Source organism: Xiphophorus hellerii, chromosome 4 (genome assembly GCF_003331165.1).
Source record: "Xiphophorus hellerii strain 12219 chromosome 4, Xiphophorus_hellerii-4.1, whole genome shotgun sequence".
Classification (NCBI taxonomy): Eukaryota; Metazoa; Chordata; class Actinopteri; order Cyprinodontiformes; family Poeciliidae; genus Xiphophorus; species Xiphophorus hellerii.
Genome location: NC_045675.1, coordinates 25,036,322 through 25,062,285, shown reverse-complemented (window position 1 = coordinate 25,062,285; position 25,964 = coordinate 25,036,322). Strand labels below are relative to the sequence as shown.

Sequence of the window (25,964 nt, the reverse complement as noted above, 5' to 3'; positions counted from 1 at the left end):
AAATATTTACAAAAATATGTGACGTGTACTCATTTTTGTGACATGCTGTATTTTAGCTTACCTAGCCAACAGATAAAGGAGATGCACGCCTCTCTTTAATTGCAGATACCCTTGGTATAGACGTGACCAAAAAAAATTAAGAAATAGCTGGCTTTTATAGAGAATTGGTGATTCCTTCATTCATTCCCCCACAGTTAAATTTTACCATATAATCCAACTAAATCCATCAACATCCTTGGCATCCTGTCAAGACTGAAAAACGTAAAAATAATTAAAAAAATTTTTTAAATAAAAATACTAATATCCTTACAATAACGTCAAGGGCTCTTTACTTCATTTTAAAGATAGCTTGATTTTCACTCAACACATCCTGATCATAAATCCGCTTCTTTAGATTCCTAGCAGGGGAGCAGCCAGCAGGTAACCTGAGGTGACCAGATTCAGATTGCTCAGGGACAGATTAGCAAGTTAAAGCCAACTTAAAGTACTAATTAAGACTTGATGGGATTGGGAAGTCACTTCTGTAGTCAGCAATTACATTTGAGGAGGATTTTAATTTACTATAATGAGGAGGAGGGAACAGGCCCAGACAACAGCCTCATACACCGAAAGCTGTATCTAAACAACAGATATTTATCAGTATAAATAGGAACGAAAAATTCCAAGGATTATCAGTATGTCAGTGTCACTCAGGAGCTATCTGCAGAACCTCCACCCCCAAAAAAATAACCAAAGGAATTTGTTGGGGGGTAAAACAACCTAGACTAGAAATATCACGATCCGACACTATTTACACACACATTTCAAACTACATTAATTGATAAAATCATCCCTTTAAAAAAAACGGAAAAGCAAGAACTCGTCCTACTGCTGTTGGAATTACATAAAATTTTGATCAGTGCTGTTGTTATATATTAAACATTAATGCTTAATTTGATTTTAATACAGACTAACAGGAAGTCTAGAAGAAAATTGAAAGAAAAAACTGTCAAATTTTATAGCACTATGAAATTTGTACTATTATAAAACATTTTAGAAATACAAGCTGGTTATTAATTAGGCTATCTGCAGCTTAAATTCACTAGCTTGCTAATGTAGTTTTAAAGTTGTGTTAACTAAATAAGAGTGATGCTTTTTATGACTAGACATATTTCCAAATGCCTTAATTTTTCTACCTTGTGAGGAAGACAAAAGTGCAGAGCAACAGGTGGGTGAGGGTTTGTGCTGTAGCACTCTTTGCCTATTAAGCCAGAGAAACCTCCAGTTACTGTGGCGCTATCATTAGCCGCTCATTAAGACTTTACTGTATTATAGAGAAATTTTGAAACCATCGCTTTTAACAATCGTGCATAATGCCTAGCTACATTTTAGATACTGCTATTTATCTGTCACGTACAGTTCATACTTATAAATACAATACAAATGCAAACACAAAAAATTAAAAGAGACTTACTTGAGGGTACGGGAACATGCCAAGAGCCAACTGTAAGAAGTAGAACAATGATTACTAATAAAGGAGATCTTAAAACATCAAAACACAAATTACAAAAACACTTTATACAATTTCTATTTTCCTATGTGAATGCATGTGTGAAAAATCCCAACAGTGGAGAAAATGAATAACATCAAAGTTATATAGCGCTTTATTAGGACACTCAAAGACACACGGTCATAACAACTGGGCTGAATGTTGTGGCAAATACTGGCTATAAACTTTACATGGGAGCATGTGCTCTTGTATGCAACATAATTGAACATCATTAAGCTTTATATTGAAATGTATATTTAAATTTTATGCGCTCAAACAGCATTGTATTCCCACTTCTTGTATTCAGAAACGGACAGAGTGAGAGAATGTGGGTGCTGAAGCAAATGTACTAGCGGAGACATTCAGCCTTCAAAGTAAGCTTAGTGCCCACCTGCTGGTAATACTTCTTGGTCAAACATCGTCAGCTATTACTTAATAACCTCCATGCAATCCCCCCCCCAGAACAACATAGACAGATAAAGAACAGGAGGACAATGTAGTGAATGCCTTGCATAATAAAACGTGTACCTGTGCTCTTTTGAGTGAAACGCTATTTGACACGTCGCCACCTTTAGAACATTTTGACGAGGTAGGTACTTTTCATCTGAAAGTGCCCCCATGACAACAAAAGCCAACATTTTCTTTTTTTGATCACAAATAGATGGAGCAGTGGCTCAAAAATGGACCCAAACTGAGTGAAACTGAAGGCCATTTCCTTTTTTTGCATTCACCGGTAGCAAGCGACGAAGAGATGGGTCATCTTCATCACACAGATTATTTGTTAATAATCTCAACAGGACTGCATCATACTGAGCTCATCCATTTTGGTCAGAGTGATTGAATTAAGCATTATTGACAAACAAAGGTGAGACAGGGGCATGAATCATTTGTTGCATGGCAGAGAGACGACTGCAGACAGAAACGGATGGAAAATCAATAGTGCAAATGGGAAGAAGAGAGAACGGGAAAGTCTAGTTGTTAAGCTGAAATGTTAGACAGCAGTGTGTCTCTCAAACATGATCAACAAAGTGTAGAGTGATGGAAAAAAGATGACCATGCACAGACACACATATGATGGTTGATATTAACCATTATGTTTCAGCTGTATATGTATACAGCTTTGGGTAAAATCTGGGCTTATTCCTTCTTATATCCAGAAATTCCTAAGGAAATGGTTGGTATATCTACTGAAAATACATTACAACAATATTTTGACCCGAGCAACCAGATTTAATACCAATACAACTGAGCGCAGCTATGCTGTTCCACATACAGGTACTGAGCCCAGCGTCCTGCATAAACTCCTCAATCACAGGAAATTTCTAGAACTCCAAACTACCGAGTCCCAAGAAACAAGACAATTGAAGCAATACGTTTGGTCCCTATGACTAGTGAAGTGAAACAACTTTCAATTTTTTACGAATGTTTAATGTGCAAATATGACATTGCAGAATCAGAATAAAATTTTCTGATTTCCATCTGATTCATATAAATTTCCATAATGTTCATAAAAGGTTTGAATATTTCTGAAATTCCCCAGCACATCCCAAGCCCGTGGAAGGTTTCTGAAAACTCCCACCTTTTACTGCCTTGCTTTGCATTTGATATTTTTCTCCTTGCAAAATTTTCACATTCCTTTCTGTGTGAAATATAGAAGGAAAAGCTTGAAGTTATTGTCAAAAAAATAAATGAATAAAATAAAAAAATAGTATACCTCCATGAAAGAGATGCCCACACTCCAGACATCAGCATGAATCCCATACTGCTCTCCTGATATCCTTTCAGGCTGTCGAGATAAACAAGTTAGCTTATTCTTCAAACAAAAAAATGTATGTATCTAAAATCAAAATGCTAATTTTTACCTTAAATTACAACAAAAAGTAGAAAACTTACTGCCATGTATGCATTGGTTCCCACATAGGTTTTTGCTATAGAATTTACCAGCTGCAAAAGGAAAGAAAATACTGCTTCACATCACGTAAGTAAGCTTAAAATTATATGAATAGTTAAACACAAATAACATTAATAGATTTTACAATTTCAAAAATAAAACAACACATATGGCTGATTTGCATTCCCTACATCTACTGCCAAGGTAGTGGGCTGCGCTCTGGCCTCAAACAAGAGATGAAGGCATCAGAGCAGAGGTGGGACCAAGTCACTGTTTTGCAAGTCTCAAGTAAGTCTCAAGTCTTTGTCCTCAAGTCCGAGTCAAGTCTCAAGTAAAGACGCTCAAGTCAAGTCAAGTCTCAAGTCAAGACAGGCAAAAGTCGAGTCACGTCTCAAGTCAGGAGCTTGGAATCTCAAGTTCTTTCAAGTCGTTTTTTTTTTTTTAAACAATGTTCCAATTATGCTAAATGTAAATAATAGACCATGCGTTCTTTTGAAAATCAAACACGCAATGCACTCATTGCAAATAAAGCACAGTGGTTTTGAATTTGGATGTGATGGTAAAATAAATATCTGTTAATCCAAGTGGGGTTAAATCTACAGCCAATTTCACATCTCAGTATTGATAAAAACATGTTGCGTGAATCAAGCTTGCCAGAATCACTAACCAAGACACAAAATAACGTGCTGCATTACCGTCCAGAAACACTCAGAATTACCCCACAGCGTTACGTTCGGGATCCTTACAATTGTACAATTTTTTACTGTTACAGCAATTTCTGAAGGATAGCAAAATTACTGGATTTTGATTTGTTTTTCTAGCAAAATGATACCACTTGGTAATGGGTTCTGTGCAACGACCATCACACCGCCAACAGAAGAGTTATAACTGAAAAAACAGTAGACTGACATGCACTGCTTACATGCACTGACTGCAGTGAACAATCTATTTATTGTCAATATAATTTCCCAACATAGATGTCTTCAAATACTTCTATGTATTTTAAGACATACATAAATTTATGTCAAATTTTGGATTTGACAATATGGGAAATGTCTCTGTTCGGTGCTACTGTCAGAGGAGGGGGGAGTAAAACTAACATAAGAGCCGTGGGGGGAGGAGGGAATATTTATGGAAAAATACTAATATGGGAGCAGGGTGGGAAAAGGGTGTAAGAAACCGTAGTTTCCCTTATGAGTACACCATCCATCCTGGGATGGAACTGGACCCGGTTCATCATTATGATGGGACGGAGACAAACTTTCTTCCCTGAGTTCAGGTCCAGAACCTGCTTTCTGATCCGGAGCCCGTTCCCTATCCACCGGCTTCCTGAGCTAACACGGTGCACATTAATGTGGATACGTTTGAATCACCAGATTTATACAGGATGACTAAACATAGCAAACAAGTTAAAGATAAGTAGCATCACCAACGTAACCCAGAGTTGCTAACACGACGTTAGCTAGTCAGTTGTCTCATAGTAAATGAAAAGAACCGCTCACCGTTCTTTATGCAACTTCAAATGCCGAACAGTTGGAAATTGTTGTATCTCTAACTGAGATCCGGTTCTTGCAGGTTTTGCGTGTTTCACTCTGTTTTTAGTTGGATATTTCATGATTGATGTACCCAAAAGAAATTACTCACAGGAGCATATCTGCTTTGAGCGTTTTTTCTTCTCTCGTTTTTTCCCCGTTGTTATTTTTAAATCCTGTGAATTCGATTGGTTGCGCTGCAGCTTACGCACACATACATACGGAGTGTGGAAAAATAGAGGGACGGTCTGCGCCTGTTAATACGGAATGAGTGAAATAAATTAATAGGGCCACTTTATAAATAATGTGTTTTAAATTTAAGACTTTGAGTAAAATATCAAGTCTTTTCAAGTAAACAGCTTCAAGTCAAGTCAAGTCCCAAGTCAATGGTGTGAAAATCAAAGTCAAGTCCGAGTCTTTGAGCATTTTTTCAAGTCAAATCTCAAGTCATGTGACTCGAGTCCCCATCTCTGCATCAGAGTGTGTATGTCATCAGTGACACAACCGTGATAATGCCTGTCTGCTCCCATATGGCTGTTTTTTTCTTAACCACCTACTGAATGTGAGGCAAAGATGAAGGGTTTACATGCATAAAAGACAAGTAAACAAAGAAAATAGAACAAAAAGAGGGGTGGGACACATGTGTTCACCTTTAGGAAGCCAAGGAAGTGAAGGTTATGAATGAAGGACCAATTTTCCAAAGAAGGGCAACTGTTTGTGTGCCAGGATGCTGAAAGGGAAAACCGAGTCCACGGCTCTGGGTGTTTTGGGGACGGTGAAGGTCTGTCCCTGATGATTACATTACAAAACACACTTTGGCGCGTGCACACACACACGTGATGACAAGGCTATTGTCTGCCGCTCACGCTTTCCCCTCCAATCTACTGAATACATATCAATGCGGCTCGGCGGGGTGTGTGTGTGTGTGTCATAATTATAGCAAGTGATTTTTTTTTTCAAAGGATGCAGAACAATGGAAGAGGGGGGGCGCTAATGTGAGAAGATGACCCTGGGGATGGCTCTGATGTCTTGAGTGTAGAATGAACGCTGTGATTGACAAGCTGACCACGTGAACACACACACTATGAATGCACAGGGCTGCGGCAGCGCAGCTCCACTCTACAGCTTCCTCGCATTTCCATCCTGCATTCTTTCATTCACTCCAACACAAACAAATCAGAGTACCTGCGTGCTGACACCAAAGTCACACAGCTTGACTTGTCCTCGGGTGTTCACCAGCATATTGGAAGGCTTGACATCTGTGGAGACAAACTGCTTGATAAGAACTGCGACATCAGCACTCTGCCGCTTGTCTTTATCAACTCTGCCCTTTTTTTTTTTCCTCTCTCTCTTTTTAATAACGCAGCAACCGTACTCACCTCTGTGAAGTATCTTCAGGCTCCACAAATACGTCAGGCCTTTTACAACCTAGGGACACGAGCGTCGAGAAAACGGAAAGATTACGACTTTAAACAGATAAAAATCTGAAACTCGGTTTCGTTCCGTTTTTAATCAGTCAAATGTAAAAACACACGAGCAGAACTCGATAGTAACACAATGCCAGACTCTTATCAGAGCAACAAAAAAAATGGCTGTTTATTTTGAAATCAGCTGTCAGAGTCGAAGCAGGTCAACACGCTGTTTACAGCTGCGCTCAGGGCTGATTATTTTCCACCGAATACATGAACTTGATCTCTGACTCAGTTCTGTTAGTCCTTTAATGTCTCCAGGTGGTGCTAAAATATTTTGCTCAGAAAGCTGTGATTAACTCCCGTTTTCCACAGCTGGTGTTGCGATTCACTAGCCCTGCTGGTTGTTGAACAGTTTGAAGGACATTTACTGGCGTAACGTCGTGGCTCCTGCTCTCAGGTGGTGGAAAAGTAGACCGGCTCTTTTACAGAATCAGTAAAGAGGGTCTAGCACCAGCCCTGGTTCTGACCCGATACGTCTTTGGTTGAACCAAATCAATCTGGTGGTCTCACAGTAAAAAATGAGCACCAGAGTTTTCAAACAGGTAGAGGTTTTTGTCAGAGAACACAACATTTAAACCCAACCACTCACGTGTGTTAAAAGTGCTTACATACAAATAGATTGATAATATCAACTAACCTTTGTGGAAATGTTAATTAAATAAAGCAGACAGGTCTGCTTTCATTGGAGCAACAATATATAAATGATAAGTTAGAATATTTCACACCATTTTTGTTTCAAAATAGAAAAACCTACGGTATGGGTTATTAACAAATATTAAATATGGAAGAAGCTGACATGTTGCACCTCATCTGCGTGTGGTTTATGAGAATAAATCACTTGCTTTATCACAATGTGATATTATATCGTTTTGTTTGAATGATGGTACGATGTTTGCTCGTATCACGAAGCATGTCATGATAAGATTTCTATTCAGTTAAATTCACAAATCTGCAATCGATACGATGCAATATCATATGCTTATCTCACAATCATTTACATCTATATCGACTCACATAACTGACTGATTTTCTTTCAAAGCTTTCACAGGCATTGACATAAACATTTAAAAATGTAAAAATAAACATCTTAAAGTTGAAGATATGGATTGATATTTACATTTTACATCAATGCAAATGGATCATTAATCATGTAAACTATATATATGGAAACATCAAAAACATCCTTTGAATTAGAATCGATTTTAAATCTCTCTTGCACTGTTGTGGCAAAAGGGAAACTATGTTGGAAGCTAGGACTCTCAAATACAATCATAATTTTATCTAAGCTTGGAAATTAGTCACACAATTAAATAACAAATAAAGGAACTAATGAAATATGCCTGGAAAAGATAACATGAATGTGAGTCGAGTGAGAAAGAAAGGTTTTTAAAGATGTGTGGCACGTGTAAACTGTTCCTTCCACCTGACAGATCCTCTTTAGAAAGCCAAATGGGTGTTTAACTATTATTCATTTTCAAATGTTTTTCACCACTTTGCAGTGATTTCTTCATTTACACAATATGCAAGTCACTTCCAAGGCTTTTGTCATCCGCCGCTGATATGCCACATAAAGAGATGAATGAAATTAACGAAACACAAAACTGTCTTGAAAGGTTGTGGTACAAGAGCAACAACTGGCAACCTCCCCGGGTGCTTTTCTTTCCGTGATAATTAACAACTGTGACAGTAGAAAGGAGGGAAAGCTGTGAAACAGAATTAGCACTGATTAAATAGCTGTCACTGTTTGATTACGGACAAAGTTAAAGGGGAAGCAACACAAAAGAGGAACCGGAGCCGGAGGGAGGGTAATGAGTGTGGAAAAGAGCCATGCATTAATCGACTTCAAGGCCGCCTCCGTCAAAAAGCTGGCTTTAACAGGGACAAGAAAATATAAGAGAAAAAGATCCGACACGCACACCACCCTCTCGCTAACTCTACTAAAAATAAATGTCTGATATGACTATCGCTCTGTTCAGATACTTACTGCCACAGCAATCCTTCCCAGAACATGCTCCGGTATTCTTTTGTAGACGTCCAAAGATCCACCTGCACGGGAAAAAACAAAGATCTTTGTAGGCCTGGGTTTAACCTATGTAACATGACTGAATGCTACATTTCCTCTTTAATATACAAAGGAAAATCATAGTAAAGAAAACATGTAAAATTTGAGTGGGGAGAAAAATGCCTTGGCTTAAGATTTTGTTTAAAAGTAAATATCAGTTTAGTTTGAATTTCACTTCAAAACTGTTTATTTTTCCTAAAACGTAGTTCCAGAATCATAAGAAAAACTCCAATTTAAACATCACTGTGACGTCAAACTACATAATGATTTTTGCTATACTCCATATTCTATAATGCAAATAACTGATCCGAGCATAATGTTTACTTTTACTAGTAACTCAGGTTAAGAAAAGTTCCATGAAGTAGTCAGAAGTTAGACTTTACTGACGTACTGCTGAATGTGTGAAACATGGGAATCATTGCATTAACACGCACTTAGACAAACACACACCTAAGAACCGTACTGTCCCCGATCTCACACCAGTGCATACATCTCCAAATGCACTTCAGTCAAGATTTATCACGCCCTTGTAGCTTTTAGCACACAGCCATGCTAAGCAGCTCACAGCGATCAGACGATCCTTTGATCTGCAGAAGTGTAAATGGATACTCAGCAGAGAGACAGAGCTGGGCTGTTCCCTCAAGTCTCTTCTGCGTAGCCGTAGGCAGCAAGTGAGAAAGCAATGTAGCAGAAAAACTCACCATCCATAAATTCTGTACATATGGAAATTCTGTTCTCCACAAAGAAGGCACTGAAGAAAGTGATGATGTAGGGCGAATCGCACTGCAAATAAAGAAGATCAATTAAGATAAACTCAAAGCATTTTGATTTATTTATAAAGTCGGAAAAGTGGTTGGCATCTTGCTAACCCAAGCAAAACGTTCTTTCTTTGCTAATGTAAACTACTGTTCTACTGTGTTTTTCCTTTCAAATTTTTAGAAGGGATTATCTTTCATTGTGTCTAATAATGGCGACAGTGTTTGTAGTACATCCTAAGGGAGAAATAACGGATATAATATATGGATACACAATGCAGAAGGCTTTCTCAATTTAATAAAACAGTCAGCAGTATTCTCAGACTTCCTTTTGATTTAATCACTGAAAGATAAACCATTTGCATATGCTTCTGTATTTAACGACTCTTACCAATATTTATCAGCAGCTAAATATGACTCCACTGATAGGACCTAATAAATCTACCATTCTACCATGTAGATTTTCCTTCACCATTTTGCCAAAAATATCAGGTCATCCCTCCAAATTATTGAAATCAGCTATGCTAATCATCCTCCATGGCCAGCGTTGTATAAAATCCAGCGTTTTGGCACCAAGCCTGCTTCTACAGACATTTTTGAAAGACTGGTTTGCTCCCAGGAGCAGAGCTGAGTAAATAACAGATTCCAAAATGTCCTGTTGTGGAATTTTCTCACAAGTAAATCTTTTGGTATTAAAACAAAGTAGAAGGGATCAGACAGTGTGCAGAGGTCACCTCCAAACTTCACCAGGCCTTCAGATGAGCTCCAGGACGGAGCTTCATGCATTTTACCACCAAGAAAACTTTTTTTCTTTTTGCTAGGAATTGATTGTGAATAACAGATTATGTTCTGAGATGGGCAAACACTTTGAGGCCTTTTTATGACAAATAAGCGGAAACCTTTTGGAGAATCTGCAGCATATCCTGATTTAGTATCAAAAATAGCCACACACTGCCACAGTAACTTTGTGTAATGATGTTCATAATAACTGATGTTTTAAAAACTGAATATTGCAGGAACTATAAATGACGTGTTATTTTTGGAGAGCTGCTTAGAAACCAAATGAAGTGAAAGCAGGAGCCCTTTAACATGAAATGGATTAAATGATTGGTTTTGTGAATCATTCTATGCCTAAACTAATCCCAGTGATGATGCAGAGTTGGTTAAAGCAGGTCTATTAGTTGCACTTATTTAACCCCAAGATCAAAATCTATTTTATATCAACAAATGTTATAACTATTGATCTTAATAAAGCACTTCAGAGCAGCACAGCAACTTAGCTTTGGCTACTTCCATGAACCTTGTAGTGATTTTCTTTTGCTATCAGAACAATAGCACCTCCGTGTCTTTCTTATAGGAACTTCAACTTAATATCTTTGTTTTTCATCGTGAATTAAAACACATGTAAATTGGTATGTTTCTGATCCCTTACTTTGTAAAAGTATCCCTGATAAATAATGTCAGTAGTTAATTAACAGAGCAGGTCAAAAAAATTCAGGATTAGGAAAAACTAATTGTTTTGCTGAAGAGGAACAGATGAGAGCTGGAGACACCAACCTTATAGAGGATTTCCAGTTCTGACATGATTTGCTTCTGTAACTCCACTGTAATATCCAGAGGAATAAGCTGTACTCGCACATTACAAAAAGAGAAAGGAGACAGTAGAGTTTATTAAATCAAACACAAAATAAAACTAAGTGCAATGGAAAGACACAGTAAATGAGTCAATACAGTCAGAGGAATTCTCACCTTCACAGCTAAAACACGCTTGCTGAGGACATGGTATGCTCTAGAGAAAGAAAAAAAACAAACAAATGGGCAAATATATTCAAATCGTAAAAATTGCCTTCCTTGCCTTTCACTGTCATTTTTAATTGTGTGAAATTAAAAGAATAACTGTATGTACAATTATTTCTTTATCGTTAGAAAGGTCATGGTCAGTTTTTAGAACCAGCTATGATTCTGTTCACTCTTGATTTAAACACAGTTAAGTTCAGTTTTTCCTTTCTATTGCACAAAAGACATGCCAAGGTCTTCGCAAACAAATCTCCACCTACTTTCAGGCTTTCATTAACGTTCTGGACAGGGAACTGTAACAATGACTACTTTATTCGTCTAAGAATACCATATTCACTGTAATTAGCAAGTGAAATAACGTTCCAGAAAACCACAAAACTGATTTCCTTACAAAATACAGTAAAAGTAAATTTTTTTGTTGTTCAAATCAGCAATGACTAAGTGGTTAAAACCAGATCAAGGCAACCTTTTCTCTATTCGCTCCAGACTTGAGTCTAGAGTTGCAGGTAAAGCTGCAGTCGCCGACCGGCCCCATAATGATTTAATTAGCGAACACCTTAGCAGCATGCGTCGGCTTTAGTTACCGGCCTTGAAGGTCGGTTTACAGTGGCCCCGACAATACCTCAAGAGCTCTTAACATACAGTCCTCAAGGACGAATACTGTACGACAGCTGTCAAGTGATGAAGAGGAGGTGGGTTCGGTGTACGCCACGCGAGCCAGTTGATTTGCAGGTTTAAGACATGCGATCCTTACCCAACAACATGCAGCGGGCCCTCTGTGAGTATGGTACAAAGTGTGCTTAATGTGTCCAACTTTGGGGTGTCAAATTGCTGTTTCGGCACACGCTCCTAAACTGGCCCAGAACTTTAATTAATGGCAACTATTAGAGCTGAGTTAGGTATTAACAAACAGGGCAAACACCCAATGTGGCTATCCTGTGCATGGTAACTAAAGTATGACAGAAAAACGCCTTTCTAATAAAACAAAACAAAAAATGGATGATCATTTCTCATGCAGCCTAATCAAAAAGATGGAAATGAAAAGGCTGCATAATAATAAACTTAAACATTTCCTGACTTATGTGGGATGTTTGATTTCCTAGAAGGAATGTTGACCATATGCCTCATCGTGGAAGAAAGCTGATGGCCCCGTTTTCATTTTGATCTCTCTGTCCTCCTGTTAGCTACAATCAATAGTACTTAAGCATGACAGCTGCCTCTTAATTAAGAGGAGGATGTTAATTGATGCAGGACTGCAGGGGTACACATGTTATGTACCGACTTAGCCATGTGTATGAGCGATTCAGAGCAGAATTACTGCAACACCAAACGACTCGTGATTGTGATAGAGAAGTCTCCACATGCTAAGAAGAGGAGTGACACAGCAAAATAACACATAGGCAGCAATTTCAGTTTATTTAGAGTCATAAACAAAGAGATGGTTCAAAAACAGATACACTGAGATGGAAACTGTAGGTATAAATCCCACGTAAAATAGTTAAAAAGGTCAAAGTTAGAACAAAAAGTACATCAGGGCTGTAAAAGAGGTCGTGACGACTGCTTGGTCAAAGCTTTATTCTCAGGCTGGCCTTGACCACCCCAGGGCCCAGCATCCTCGTATGAGTTACAGTGACAAGCTTGTGACAGCGGGAGGTTAGGGGACAAGGTTACATAGGCACCCCCACCGTCACTTCCCCCCGATCTGACCCTAGTAAATGTGCCCCATTGCCTGGATCTTATTTACACTCCAGCTTGCTCTGTAATAAAAGCTCCATCATGCAGTATTCATAGGGCCTCTCACGATGCCTCTAAACTTGGGGCTGTGGGTTACAGACACAGGCCTTTTTGGATCAGGGCTAACAGACATGCGTGTTCGGCTAGGTTACATAAATGACACTCTACCTGTGCTTCTCGCTGGCCTTGCTGGCCATCCTGTCTGAAACCGACATAAATGGGTTTCAAAGAAGCCTAAATACAAACATTCATAAACTTATTATGTTTCTTCCCTCTCCACAGGAACTACAAGTGTTTAACCTGTTGTCAAGACAACAACACACAGATGATTTGTCAAACTCTGAACTTGTGATTCAGACGTCCTAGTACAAATAGAACGACTTTTCCAGAGTCAAATTTCCATTGGTGTCGGATCTTTTCATCTCTGTTTGTGCTGTTAAAGTTCAAATCTAGGACCAGGACTTTATCCCATTCGTTTGCGATTAATTAATCATATAAATTTTTTATATATATATAAAAATCCAGAGCCAGAACCTGTGAATTTGCATGTTTCTTGTACACCTGTAAACCTGATGTAACAGCAACATCTGCAAACATCGGCCCTATGGAGGTTCATTCTTGCTTTGAAAAACATGATCTGATTGGACGCTAGAAAGGGCTACCGTGTGCAAGTTGTGCTAAGAGGAGCCTATCACTAATGCTATTCAAGCATTAGGTTTGGAAATACAAACACTTTTCCAGGCTATTTTAGTTTTTATCCAACTTAAAAATACTTCAATCAAATTCAGCACTTTTCCAGACTTTAAAGACACTCTTATTTGACTTTTGCTGTAAGTGCAAATACGTCTGGATACATAAGAGGCTTGTATTATTCTGAAAGTGTTTCACTTGAACTGATTTAGATTTTACTAACAGAGACCAAGATACAATCCTAGAATCTCACAACCATTAACCAAATAGGTTTAGCCCTTCAATACACACTCTAATCAATGAGGTGAGAAAACAAAATCAATGGAGAAAATGGGCTGCGATGCTAAAGAACCAGGTGTGGGTGTCTAAGTAGATGTCGCTACAGACACAGCCAAGCAAATGTGATGTTTTAATTGCCCCGCTGGATCCATGAGTCATGTGTGTCCTTGCTAGAGTATTTATAAGCTGTAACGCCGGTCAGATTGGTGAACAGTGTGTAATAAAAAGTGGGGGGTGGAGGGGAGGCAGACTTTGATGGATGAGCAGGGTCAACGTGTGGCTGTGAAGAGCTGAAGTGTTGGTAACATTCAATCGAGTCGAAATGACTCCGGGTCATAAATAGGGTAGGAGGTTAATAGGTGGGGAGTCGTTTGCAGTTCTATTCACATGTGATGAACCCAATATAAGCTGCACCAAACAGCAGAGACTGACAAGGATATAAGACCTTATAATGTCCGCCCACACCATGAGCGCATATGTATAAATACTCCATGAAAACACAGCGGCTCTCTAATTGAACATTACTATACAGCAGTGTGACAGAGGCCTATGATAACCTCTGGCTCATTGCGACCATGTGAACATCTTGTTCTGGATGGATTTTTGTTTGTCAACCAAATGAAAATCTATTTCATTTGTCAAATATACTGCTAAAAGTTATCTCAGCATCATTTCATTCACTTTGTTCCACTTACTTAATTATAAAACACATAAAAAACCCCTCAGTTTCACCAAAGAGCTTGTAAAGGTAGAATATAAACACATTTAGCAAAATAAACTTGGAGAGTTTGGCTCATAAACACAGCTAAGGATGATTAAATGTACCCAAATTAAATGATCAGTAGGTAATAGCTATATTAAATGGAATTTGTTTTCCTCAAGTTAAACTTTACAACAAACTTATAAATAAGGTACTCATTCGATATCAAGAGCCGCTTTATTAACCCTGTATTTTTTGTTAATCTTCTTCTTTCAACCATGTCAGTTTCAGCACCAATGCATATAGATTTTTACTGGACTAAATTGACCAGAGAATTTGTTGGGGTTGCATTATTGGCTTTCTTCAGTGCAGTGTAACCATTTCTGGTGCCAAACTGATGAACAATCCTATTCCCTTTTAACTATTAAAGGATGAAGCCTACCGAAACAATTTTAAAAGCAGTGAAAGAAGTTCAAACGGGCAAAAGACGGAAAACAAAACAAAGGGTGGTTTTGTGCCGGCGCCACGACGGGAAGATTTACAGGTTTTGCTGAGGACGGTCTGAAGCGGAGCGCTCTGTCAAGTCAAGGTTAGTCTTAGCAGTGATCAATACTTCAATCTCAATAAAACAGCTCAATTGCGGAGAATTGATGGGAAATGGAAAGAAAAGGTGGGGAGAGAAAGATAGAAGAGCAACAGAAATGCCAACCTTGTCATAACGCAGCAGGTCTGTAATACATTTGTCTACTGGATGGAGCTCTTTGCGGTGGCGGGCGGAGTGCAACTCTCCAGACCAATTAAGTCAATGGCTGTCATACCTTATAGCCCCCAAATCAATATCATATATGTTTGCAACCTTCGAGCCAGAATAAATAAGTGAAGATGGAGACACAAACCAGCCTGATAGATGTCACACCAACCACAGAGATGAATGACCAAACAGAGAATCAGAAGATGGTGGATTCGTCGCACAGCAACATGTTTTTAGTATGAAAAGTTCACATTTTAGCATAAATAAAACCATTTTAGCTGCTTGATCAGGTACTTCAATACATCTCAATCTACAGCAGGTCACTTTGTGCTTGTGATGCTGGCCCCCATGTGTGAGCAATACTCACTTATAAACTGTGCCTCCGTTTCCATGGCCAAGTTGCTCCTGATAGTGGAGATCCTGGGCATTTATCTACAGGGCAGCAAACACATGTATGCAGGTTATGGTACCATGGAAGTAGGGAGGACAGCGTTGTTTAGGAGAGACAGAGGGAGAGCATGCCCGTGTGAAGCAGAAGGGGCTACACTGTTATTGGAAGCCATAAACAAGCCAGGCATCAGGTCAGCCCAAGTTCAGTGACACGCAGAGAGAAAACAGAGGAGCAGTAGGAGGAGATCAATACTACACTTGCTGTCCAATTTATAAAAGGATATTGGGTTTGGGTGAGAAAGGCAGTGACTTATGGTTAGTTTAAAGCTGCCTTTTTCTCTTTTGATCATTTAAGTTCATTTGAACTGAATTAAAAAGAAAAAAAACAACATTATTTGTCCTTTCTTGATTTTCTTTTAAAAAATAATATATATTTTTTAACTGGATCCAAAAGAAAATCCCTAATGTGCTAAAACAAGCATTAAAGCTTCAATTCTGATTTCTGGAGAACTAAGCTGAATATACCTGGACTTTATTGATCGAAAAACAAAACAAAACAAAAAAAGGCTGTTATGACATAAACAAGCCATCAGCCAAAACATGATAATTTACTGCAAAAAATTAATTCTGGCATTCACACCAAAGGTAATTCAACACATGCGTAAAAATATTTGCAAATTGACCAGAGCCCTAACTTTTGTAGGGCATAAAAAGGAAACAGGAAAAAACAATATTCAGCAACTCATTTTTAAAGTTACACACTAGTTTTTTTTTGCTACTCAATGATGCCAAAACAACATTTATCCCTTTTTATAACGCAATTGGGACATAAAAATCTGAGGTGTTGGTCTCATTATCAAGGCAGGATACTATTTACATGATGTTGATGATGCACTCTTGTGCTCAATTGTTTCATTAAAGAATAGCTGCTTTTTTTGCTTGAAATAAACTTTTGCATTTTGTATCTTAATTGTGGCATTTCTTTATATTACCTTCTGTCTTCCTTCATTGCATATAATGAGTATAAGAATGGTGTTCAACAGCAGTAATTGTCTGAGTAGAGGTGGGAGGCTCTATTGATAATACACTGTAAGCGATCATAACGTGATGATGATCTGTCAAAGCAGATAGCTTATGGGATCATCTTTAAAGGATATTCGACTCACTAAAGATCTACTCTATGTTCCCACTCAGAAACGATCATTTTCCTTATTTTCCTTTAACTTCAAACATTAACTTTTAAGCAGCTGAGATAAAACAGTTTCTGGTTTTGTGGATGAATTGGCAGAAAAACCAGGGAAAAGCCATGTGCTGACGACGGACTTAGAAAAATGAGTAAAGAGACTACAACTAGGCCTACTACTACAAACATTAATAGTAACAATAAAGTTAGCTGATAGTTGAAATAAATTTGTAAATAATAATCATGATACAAAAGTGTCATAGCTGGTTATTTTTCTAAAATACATTTTTAAATTTTAGCAGCTACAGTGCACTTTAATGATTTAGCATGCTTGCAGAGTTATATAATGCCAACTGTGTTTCGACACATGTTGACAAAATTGTTCAAACTGAATAAACTATGTTTCTAAACATTATTTCCCTTTGGCTCCACTATGTTTTTTGTTCACCAGATATTCTTTTATTCATGCAGATTGTGAAACAAACTGCAATTGTTTCTTTACTGTATGAAAAACAATTGCCATGATATTTTTACCACGTTGCCCATCGCTATAACTAATGTCAGACAGGCCAGTGAGAAAAATATAGCTATAAAAATTAAGCTAAGCATGTAATTTGAGGCCACAGATGCAGATGAATGCTGACTGAAAGTACATTTATTTAGGCCAAACTGTATCCAAGAAATTATTTTTTTTTAATAACGAAGGGGGAAAAAAAGGATTCAAAATATAATTTAAGCAAGACTGCAAATGTCCAAGCATACTGTTCAAACAAGCTCCTTGCTAAATTTAAACTCCATTTAATTGTGAGCAGAGAGGTAAAAAGAGAGAAAATAAATGGATAAAAGACGTGGAAGAGATGGGAGGCAACAAATCCATTAGTGCATTGGTTTACAGAAGAAACCCGAGAGGCTGAGGTCGTAATTTTCTTCTTCACAAGCAGACTAATACCTGACTATAAATGTGAGAATGAAAAATAGGTGCGCAGAAAGTTTTCATTCGTCATAGTCTGAAAATTAGCTGCCAATACTATATTATAGAGTATATATATTTTTTGACGACTCACCTGCCCATTTGTCAAGATCGTCTTCAACTCTGCAGATGACTTCTTCAAACTGGACAAAGGAAACCAAATGTTTCTCAACTTTTCTATCCTCCAAGCAGCTGCAGCTTAACCCATGCACTGTCACATCAGCTTCATGGTGAGAAAAACTCACCTGTTGTTGGCTAAGGAGTCTGGGACAACCTGAGTGCAGTCGTTGGCTGGGTTGGGTCTCGTGTTAACCTGAAGGTGAGCAAACACAAATGTGACAAAAACAAACTAATACATGAAGCGAAAGACAAACAGATGGAAACGCAGGCGTAAATGTTCATGAACGATAAATGTGCAGTGTTTTCATAAGGAAGAGAAGCAAGAAAAGAGGTGAAGAAAGGGAAAAATCTATGTACAGTAATGTGGCTTTACACTAGAGAAAATAAAACTGATTAAAATAAATCGGCAAGTTAAGGCATTAAAATGTTATGCCTCATTGGGGACTTTATTCCCTCCTTTCTATGTCTATCCAATTGTATCTGTTTATTCAAGAGCACTTCATAATCAGCCCAGAAATATATTAAAAAGGAAAAATCAAGAGATAAGACCCTGAAAAGGGAATACTAAAAATAACTCCTAAATTGAGGTCAAAAGACCAATGTGTTGGGTTTACAAAAGCTCGGGGATTCTCCCTTTAATTAGTGCCCAGGAAAACCTCATTTAAATGCCACACAAGGTTCCTCTAAGCCAAATACTTTTGTGCTATAAAAGGGGAAACATTACCAAACCACTAAAGGTTTCTGGAGAACGACATCTTCTCAAAACAGACCCTTGACCTTAAAGAAAAAAAAAATAGGAAAAGGAAAAACTGACACAGTTCAGTGGGTGTTACAAAAGCTCCTCTGAGGATGGGTTAAATAAAAACACTCAGTGTTTTAGTGGGGGTTGAGTTTGTCATTGAAATGCAGATGGATGTAATATGGATCATCGGGAGAGATGGAGGAGGTGTCAAGTCATTTAACCCATGATAATTAGCAGCGACTTTCAATGGCAACATATGCCGAACATAAAAGGGGAAGGTCTGGGGAAAGGCCATTTGGGGGCTTGTAATGACAATTTCACGGTTGAACAATGACATCTTCTTATTGCCTGATTTTGTTCTAACCAACGCTGATATTCCTCCTATCTTACGGATCACGATACTCTGGAGGGGAATCAGGATTTCTCAGGAACGCCGTTATGCTAAACGACTTTCCCGAGAATCCAGAGCGACTCAGAAGGAGAAAGTCGAGCCCTCTGACAGACGGAGCCGCGTATCTCCACACATAAACATGGAAAAAGGAGAATGAATGAAAGAAAAGGAGAGCCTTGACTTCAATTGACATTTCAATAAGTGGAACACAGCATTACCAATCCATTTGACTCAACTTCCCGCCCTCCCCATCCCCCACGCTCCCCGTGTAAGGCAGCCGAAACAATTATTGAGATGGGTACCTTCAGGCCATGTATGTTCCGGATCCCTGGAGTCTTGCCGGCTGAAACAGTAATTGGTTAGATTGTAGAACACATCACTGGACCATTTACAAATGTGTTGAAAAGGAATCAGTTCTTTATAAATAATAAAAAAAAAAGAATAAGGTGATGAAATGACACGAGGGTTGGTCTGAGAATGAGAGTGACTGAGATATTGGACTCTTGAGAGAGCTGGTAAAGAAGAAAAAGAAGGAAAAAAAACAATCATAGAGTGGGAGTGGGGACATAAAGGAGAAACCAACTCTCGCAGAGTAAAAGAGACACAAAGAATGTTTTATCACTCCGCCCTTGAGGCCAGCGATCTTGTATGACTTTGAACTGGAAACTAACGTGGTGTTGAAAAAGTAAGTACTGGAGAAGCAAGTGTGTTAAAACCACTGAGAGAAGAAGCTACACAATGCTGGAGATAAAAGCAAATACAGGGCTAGATAATGTGTTGAGGAGAAAATGTGATCATTTCTCACTAAAAAAGTGATTATTATGTTGATATATTGGTGAAAATAAATCAGCATCTTTCTTATCTATCACTATTGTTGTTTTTCAAGAATTGCTTGATCCTTCAGCTTTTGCATTGTGAATTTCTACATGCAAAGAGGGACAAAGGAGTTTAACTACACATATCTCATAATCCATCTCAGAATCCCTGCAGACAGATGGCCTCATATCAACATCTTCCTTTTTAAATCGGTTTCCAGCAACACCCAGTGTTCAGAAAAGCTGTATGATCCCTGATCCTCTGATATCTGATGCAATCGGTATCAATCCAGCTCCAAGCGGGTGTAACACACAGTTTTTCAAGTAGGGTCTATTTCTTCTGTGGGGCAATATAAAAAGACTAACTGAGAACTAGTTAGTAAGTTAGCTAATAACTAAGCTGGAAATGCAGTTCATGGATTCACCACAAAACCTCAAAAGCAACTTGATCAACTCTAAGTTTTTGTCTCAACTTAAACTGTTGATATAAAAATAAGTGAGTTTATGGTATTTAAGTGTTAACTGGACTCTGAAGAGATGTTGACATGACGTGGTTTTACTGTGTTTCTTCTGTCATAAATTGGGCATATGTATGTAGATGTAGTTTTAAATATGGACCTCACATTTTGATTGGCTGTTGATCACAATGGATCAGCCTCCAGCTCCTGATCAAAGCGGTTCTTTAGTCTGACCCACTGAGATAGCACTAGTTTATTGGAGCTAGACTTGGCTGCATGCAGCAGAGGGACCAAAGACCAGCTGATCTAGCATCAGTTTAGCAAACTTGGTTAAAAAACTAATTCTATGATCTTTAGTACTTTGGCCACTATCCTTCATCTGGAGTGAACATCAAATCACACTCCATCCAAAAGACTCAATATAGTATTATTCAATAAAGTGTGAATTCACAATAGCATTAGTACTAACCAAAAAATATTACACTTTGCGCAGTCCTTTACAACATTAATATTCCACACTGCATACCACAGTAATGATGTTGTTTTCAATTCGAGCTGCACAATATACTGAATCACAATCGTCACTGCGATATCGCAATCACCGGTTTAATGCATTATTGGGTAAGCTGTACAATTTTACGTGCTAGACATTAAAAACCATCTTTTCTGCAATATTCGGGCCATTTAGATGGACCTTTCCCCTCCTTTTTTGTCCACAACTGACAAAAATCCAACATCAGAAATTTCAGGGAGAGAGCAGGGGACATTATGAGGGTGGAAAACAGAAAGTAAAAAAGTAAAATGTATGTTAATCACAACCACTTCAATATTTCACAATGTCATGATTCCCTGGAATGGTGCTGCTCTATTTTTGATCTGTTGTAACTTTCTGCACTACTAATTTGAGCTGCAAAATGCAGCTGAATCGCAGCTGCGATGACAATATCGATGTTTGCTTTAATAAAAAGCTTGGTGGGTATCTATATAAATATACCTTCAGCTTTTACATTTTATATTCCAACAATTTACAAGCACATGTCAGTAAATTAGAATATACATTCCAATAATAACAATCTTTAATGAGGTATTAAACACACTCTTCTTTTTACTGGAATCCCTTCCAGCAACACTTTTCAAAGACCTGATTAAGATGAACAAACTCTTCCATGGACTCTCCCCTCGGTCGCCCCCTAGTGTGTGTATGTATCCTCTTGTATGTGACTATGTATACATTTGTTATGTGTGTACACCATATGTCAACTGTAATGTTTTATGCTTTGACCTGTGCATCTGGGCTCTGTTTGTTTGTTTGTTTATCTGTATGTTCTAAACTATGATAACTTAAAATAAAATTTATTAAAAAAATTTAAAAAACACACTCTTCTTTAAGCTATTAAATGTTTAATATTAAAAGTCATGTTTTCATTCACTGCAAGCAGAAAATCCATCATGATTAACAAAAATAAAGGCTTGAAAAACACATTCCAAGTGTTATGAACTTGCAACCGGATAAATAACGCAATATTGAACACCTTAGCTTGGAGCAGATGCTCGCATCTGACACTAATAGCGTCGCCCAAAAATGCTAAATGTCACACAGTGATGGAAAGACAGATGAGAAACAGAAGAAAGAAGAAAGCTGGAAAATAACTGCAATATTTATCAATATCATGCCCGTCGCAAGATTTTCTAATATTGTGCAGCCCTATTTTGTTTCCACATCATTTTAGCAAACCAGATGCAAAACTCATGGACAGAGACTGTGATGACAAAACAGTAAGAGGAAAATTTGGCTCAATGGCAACTTCTACCATCACCTCGATGTTAAACAGCAAAATCCCTGTGGCATGTTTTCCAAATATCTTGGAAGCCTTTTTCTAACCTAGTGTGATTGTAAATTAAGACTCTGTACCTCTTGGAAAAATCTGTAGCGGGTCTGGCATCTGTCCATTCATGCGCTGTTCATTCATTGTGTTGCAGTACTAAAATCAAGAAGAAAAAAATAACATATTTAAGAATAATACTGGCTTGAATATTAATGCACAAAAGACAATTTAAGCATCCTTGAATGTTTCTAGAATAATTAGGTTAAAATTTGAGGAAAAGAGATGTTTTTCTAGCTAGGTTAGGATAAGTCCAGAGCATCTTCAAAAAAAAATAAAATAAAAGTGAGCATGCTGTGCTGAAATCTGTTGCCGATGAGGTCCAATGCCCTGTGGGCTTGTTCTGAGGGAGTGTAGCATTAACCCTTTTCTCCTCCAGGTCAGCAGCTCACCAAACACTCATATCCTACAGGACTAACACAAGCAGACGCACTCTGGAGCCTTTCAGCTGCTTGCCAAGGCAATGCAATAATTGATGTTTCAGTTAAACAAACCATCTGTTAAAGTGTGAGCCTCTGCGCATGGAAACGCGTGTGTGTGTGTGGGTGTGTGCATTTGAGTTTTCCTTTCAGGATTTCTATCCAAACGCCTAAAAATACCAAAAACATTGCAATGTTTGTATGTAGAGGAAACCTACATGAGTTCATTGTGCTTAATTTTCTATCCAGTGTGAATAAGGCAGTCGCCACAGCAATATGTAAATCTGCTCTCTCATTGTGAAGGAGGGAGGGAGGACGATGGGACCGGCTTGGATGGGAATGGATCAGAATGGCTACCCAAGTGGCACAGCTGTTATTAAAAGGCCTATTTATCACTGTCAGATCCCCTCCTCGCTCCTAGCTCTCTGCATTTACCCTCCAGCACTTTCACTAGGCCACATCTGAACAATACAGCCTAATACCAAAAAAAAAAGAAGAAGAAGAAGAAGGAGGAAAAAAAATGCAATGTGTGTTGAGGTTGTGGGAGCAGATTGGGCTTCATGTACCTTTAATTTTCCGCTCAGCTGGCTTATTGATTAAAGCCGCAATTACCACCTAATCTTTAGTAGGTGTGTTATTAAAAGACACTCTCCATTGTTGGCCAATAACTAAACAGTGTCCGAACTCAAACGGTGTCGCTAAGCCTTAAGGGACACACGAGAGAAGTGTGGGTCTCATCATCATTAGCAGAGTAAGGGGAAAGGGGAGTAAAAACGATGGAATTAGAGTCACTACCTCCAGGGGGAGCCGCATGAGGAGTGGATGGGGGGAAGGAGGGGTCACATGTTTTATTTTAGCACCTGACATAGACCAGTCTTTAACTTTGAACAGGGGCGTCTGTCTTTCAAGGTGTCGAACAATGATTAGGGATGCCTGGAAGTCGAGCCGGTCTCACAGGAGCATGCAGCAGCAATCAATGTTTGCAAAGAAGTGGAAGACTTTTTAGAACAGATGCCCTCTGCACACTCCCGTTAATTAACTTGTGAATTTGAGCATTAATTTGAGTAACCAGAAGTGTCATTTTTTTTTGGCAAGCAGAGATCTTGGGAAAGAAAAACTGATTTTGAAAATGTTTAAAAGTAATTATATTCTCCCCACCCCAAAATCAGAAGTATCCAGACAGACACGCCTGCATTCACAAAGTGACAGACTAAATGAATTACCCCACCTCTGACCCAACATGCTGTTTCCTGTAATTCCTATTAATTTCACATAATGGCTGTCTGCTCACCTGGAATTAATAACACTGAAGTCAAAATCCACTGGGATATCTGCGGAGGGCCAAGTGGCAACCACAGCAAACAACCACAAACGGAAAAAAAAAAAAAAATGCATTTAAAGTACATGTACTTGAGTGGTTTAAATTATATTCCAGTGTGTTCGGTATTTTCCAGGTGATCAGCAGCTTTTGTACATCGGGCAGTCCCATGAGTGGAAAGCCATTACAGAACTCCTGGACTCATTTGGCAAAAATTCATGAACAAATGAGTTTTCAAATGTGTGGGCACAGAAGTGCAGCATGAATACTTAATATTTGTGCTTGGTAGAAAGCTTGGAGGTCAGAGTCGTATATTATGTTCAGCTACGTCACATCTGTATAAAGCACTAAATGCATGAAAAAATGCTCAGAATATGATTGGCACCAATAAATAAAAAGAGAAAGAAAATATATGCAGAGTTCCTACATGTTTACATTGTAAGCCAAAATTCTTTCCTACTCAAATCTCTCAAAAGTTCTTAGTCCCTTTTTGGCTACATTTTATAAATGTAGAGCAAATACTCACACTTTGCTAGGACTTCAAATATGGAACCTGTGAATATAATATTGGGATGGATGTATGGATGTGGATGGAGAAACATACTGCAATGATGTTTAAAATATATACTTATGGAGCAAAGCATACATAGACATGAAAAATGACTTCAGAGAGACTTGACTTCCTAAATTGACACTTTGAAATTGAATTCTGTGTCTTTAAAAGCTCCTGCTCTTTCCAAGACTCCGCCTTCAGCACGTCATCACAGCAATGTTCCTCCAGTATGTTGTCTACAGCCTTTTTTACGAGTGTTGGACTGAGAAGTAGTTTGTAAAAAGTTAATTTTTCATAATACTGGGTTTTGTGATTTATGCCCATTTGGAAGAAATCAGGTACACTATTAGATGACTAAGATCTGCTGTTAGATCCCTGTTGTTGTATCAACCTTCCAGACCTCTCAGGTCTTCCGGTTCTGGTTCTGCTCTGCATCCCCAGAACCAGAACCAAACAAGTAGAAGCAGCTTTCAGAATCTATGCACCACAAATTTGGAACAAACTTCCAGAAAACTGTAAAACAGCTGAAACACCGACTTCCTTTAAATCTCGACTAAAAACCCACCTGTTTAGAATTGTATTTGAAATGTAATCAATTACAAATTTATTGATGGAACTTGACTTAATGCTGTGTTTTGATTGTTGATTCTATGTTGCATTGTGTTTCTGTGTTTGATATGATGTAAAGCACTTTGAAATGCCTTGCTGCTGAAATGTGCTATACAAATAACATTTGATTTGATTTGACTAGTTGAGAAATTTTGGTCAATCAGGAATCAATATGTATTCTATATCAAAATGTGCAGTTTACTACCATTTCTGATTGATTGTCCAGATTGTTTGAATACTCAGCTTTTAAATTATGTTAAGTCTCTGTTTTGAATGGTGGATAAAATACATAAAACAGGACACACCACACATAGGACAAAATGGCAGAAGTACCACTCTGATAGCATCAAGTAAAACATGATTGTGGCTTAGGTCAATACTTTTTCCATCTCATACTAACATCTGCCTCCTTGCTTGTCTAATCACATTGCTACCCTATGCTGCATAATGATTAAAAAGCAACCACAAGTGATAAAAATGGCCAAAAAAACAAGGAGTGTAAATTGTGCCTGTGGCAGTAGCAGCATCATTGTGAGCTGATGGGGGGTAAAAGACATCCACAGATGAAAGTAGATTTTGAACAATTCTGCAGCCCAGGGGGGCTGCTCTTTAATGAGGCAAAACTTTAACTACTGAATAATAAATAATAAAAATTGACAGTTCATTTAGCTTTCAGTGTACCTCATACAGAAACTCATTACATGCCATTACTCTTACTGTCCGTGGCATGATCAGTAACTATGGTGGAATAGAAAAATACACTGAATTAGACGGCATCTCTGAGAGGGTAGCTGTGTTATTGTGTATGAGAACATTTCTGCTGCCTACAACTTCGGTTTTAAAGACAGTTTTACCAAACTACTTGAGCTCTAGTTGTGTTATATTTATTTCAAGTTTCCAGCTCATAGATGTTAACTCAGAT

The 25,964-nt window shown here is 38.2% G+C and overlaps 1 protein-coding gene across 1 annotated transcript in view; it reads right to left on the bottom strand.

The window, feature by feature from the left end:
- map2k5 (mitogen-activated protein kinase kinase 5) overlaps positions 1-25,964 on the bottom strand; it is a 55,942-nt gene that overhangs the window by 27,637 nt on the left and 2,341 nt on the right. The window contains exons 4-17 of the mRNA XM_032561044.1: positions 22,173-22,242; positions 19,290-19,330; positions 17,980-18,047; positions 17,829-17,877; positions 15,559-15,623; positions 10,990-11,029; positions 10,798-10,866; positions 9,187-9,268; positions 8,408-8,469; positions 6,331-6,379; positions 6,137-6,210; positions 3,422-3,472; positions 3,243-3,314; positions 1,454-1,483 (exon numbers count right to left, since the gene is read on the bottom strand). Of these exons, the coding sequence (XP_032416935.1) occupies positions 1,454-1,483; positions 3,243-3,314; positions 3,422-3,472; positions 6,137-6,210; positions 6,331-6,379; positions 8,408-8,469; positions 9,187-9,268; positions 10,798-10,866; positions 10,990-11,029; positions 15,559-15,623; positions 17,829-17,877; positions 17,980-18,047; positions 19,290-19,330; positions 22,173-22,242 (822 nt within the window). The remainder of the gene's footprint in view (positions 1-1,453; positions 1,484-3,242; positions 3,315-3,421; positions 3,473-6,136; positions 6,211-6,330; positions 6,380-8,407; positions 8,470-9,186; positions 9,269-10,797; positions 10,867-10,989; positions 11,030-15,558; positions 15,624-17,828; positions 17,878-17,979; positions 18,048-19,289; positions 19,331-22,172; positions 22,243-25,964) is intronic.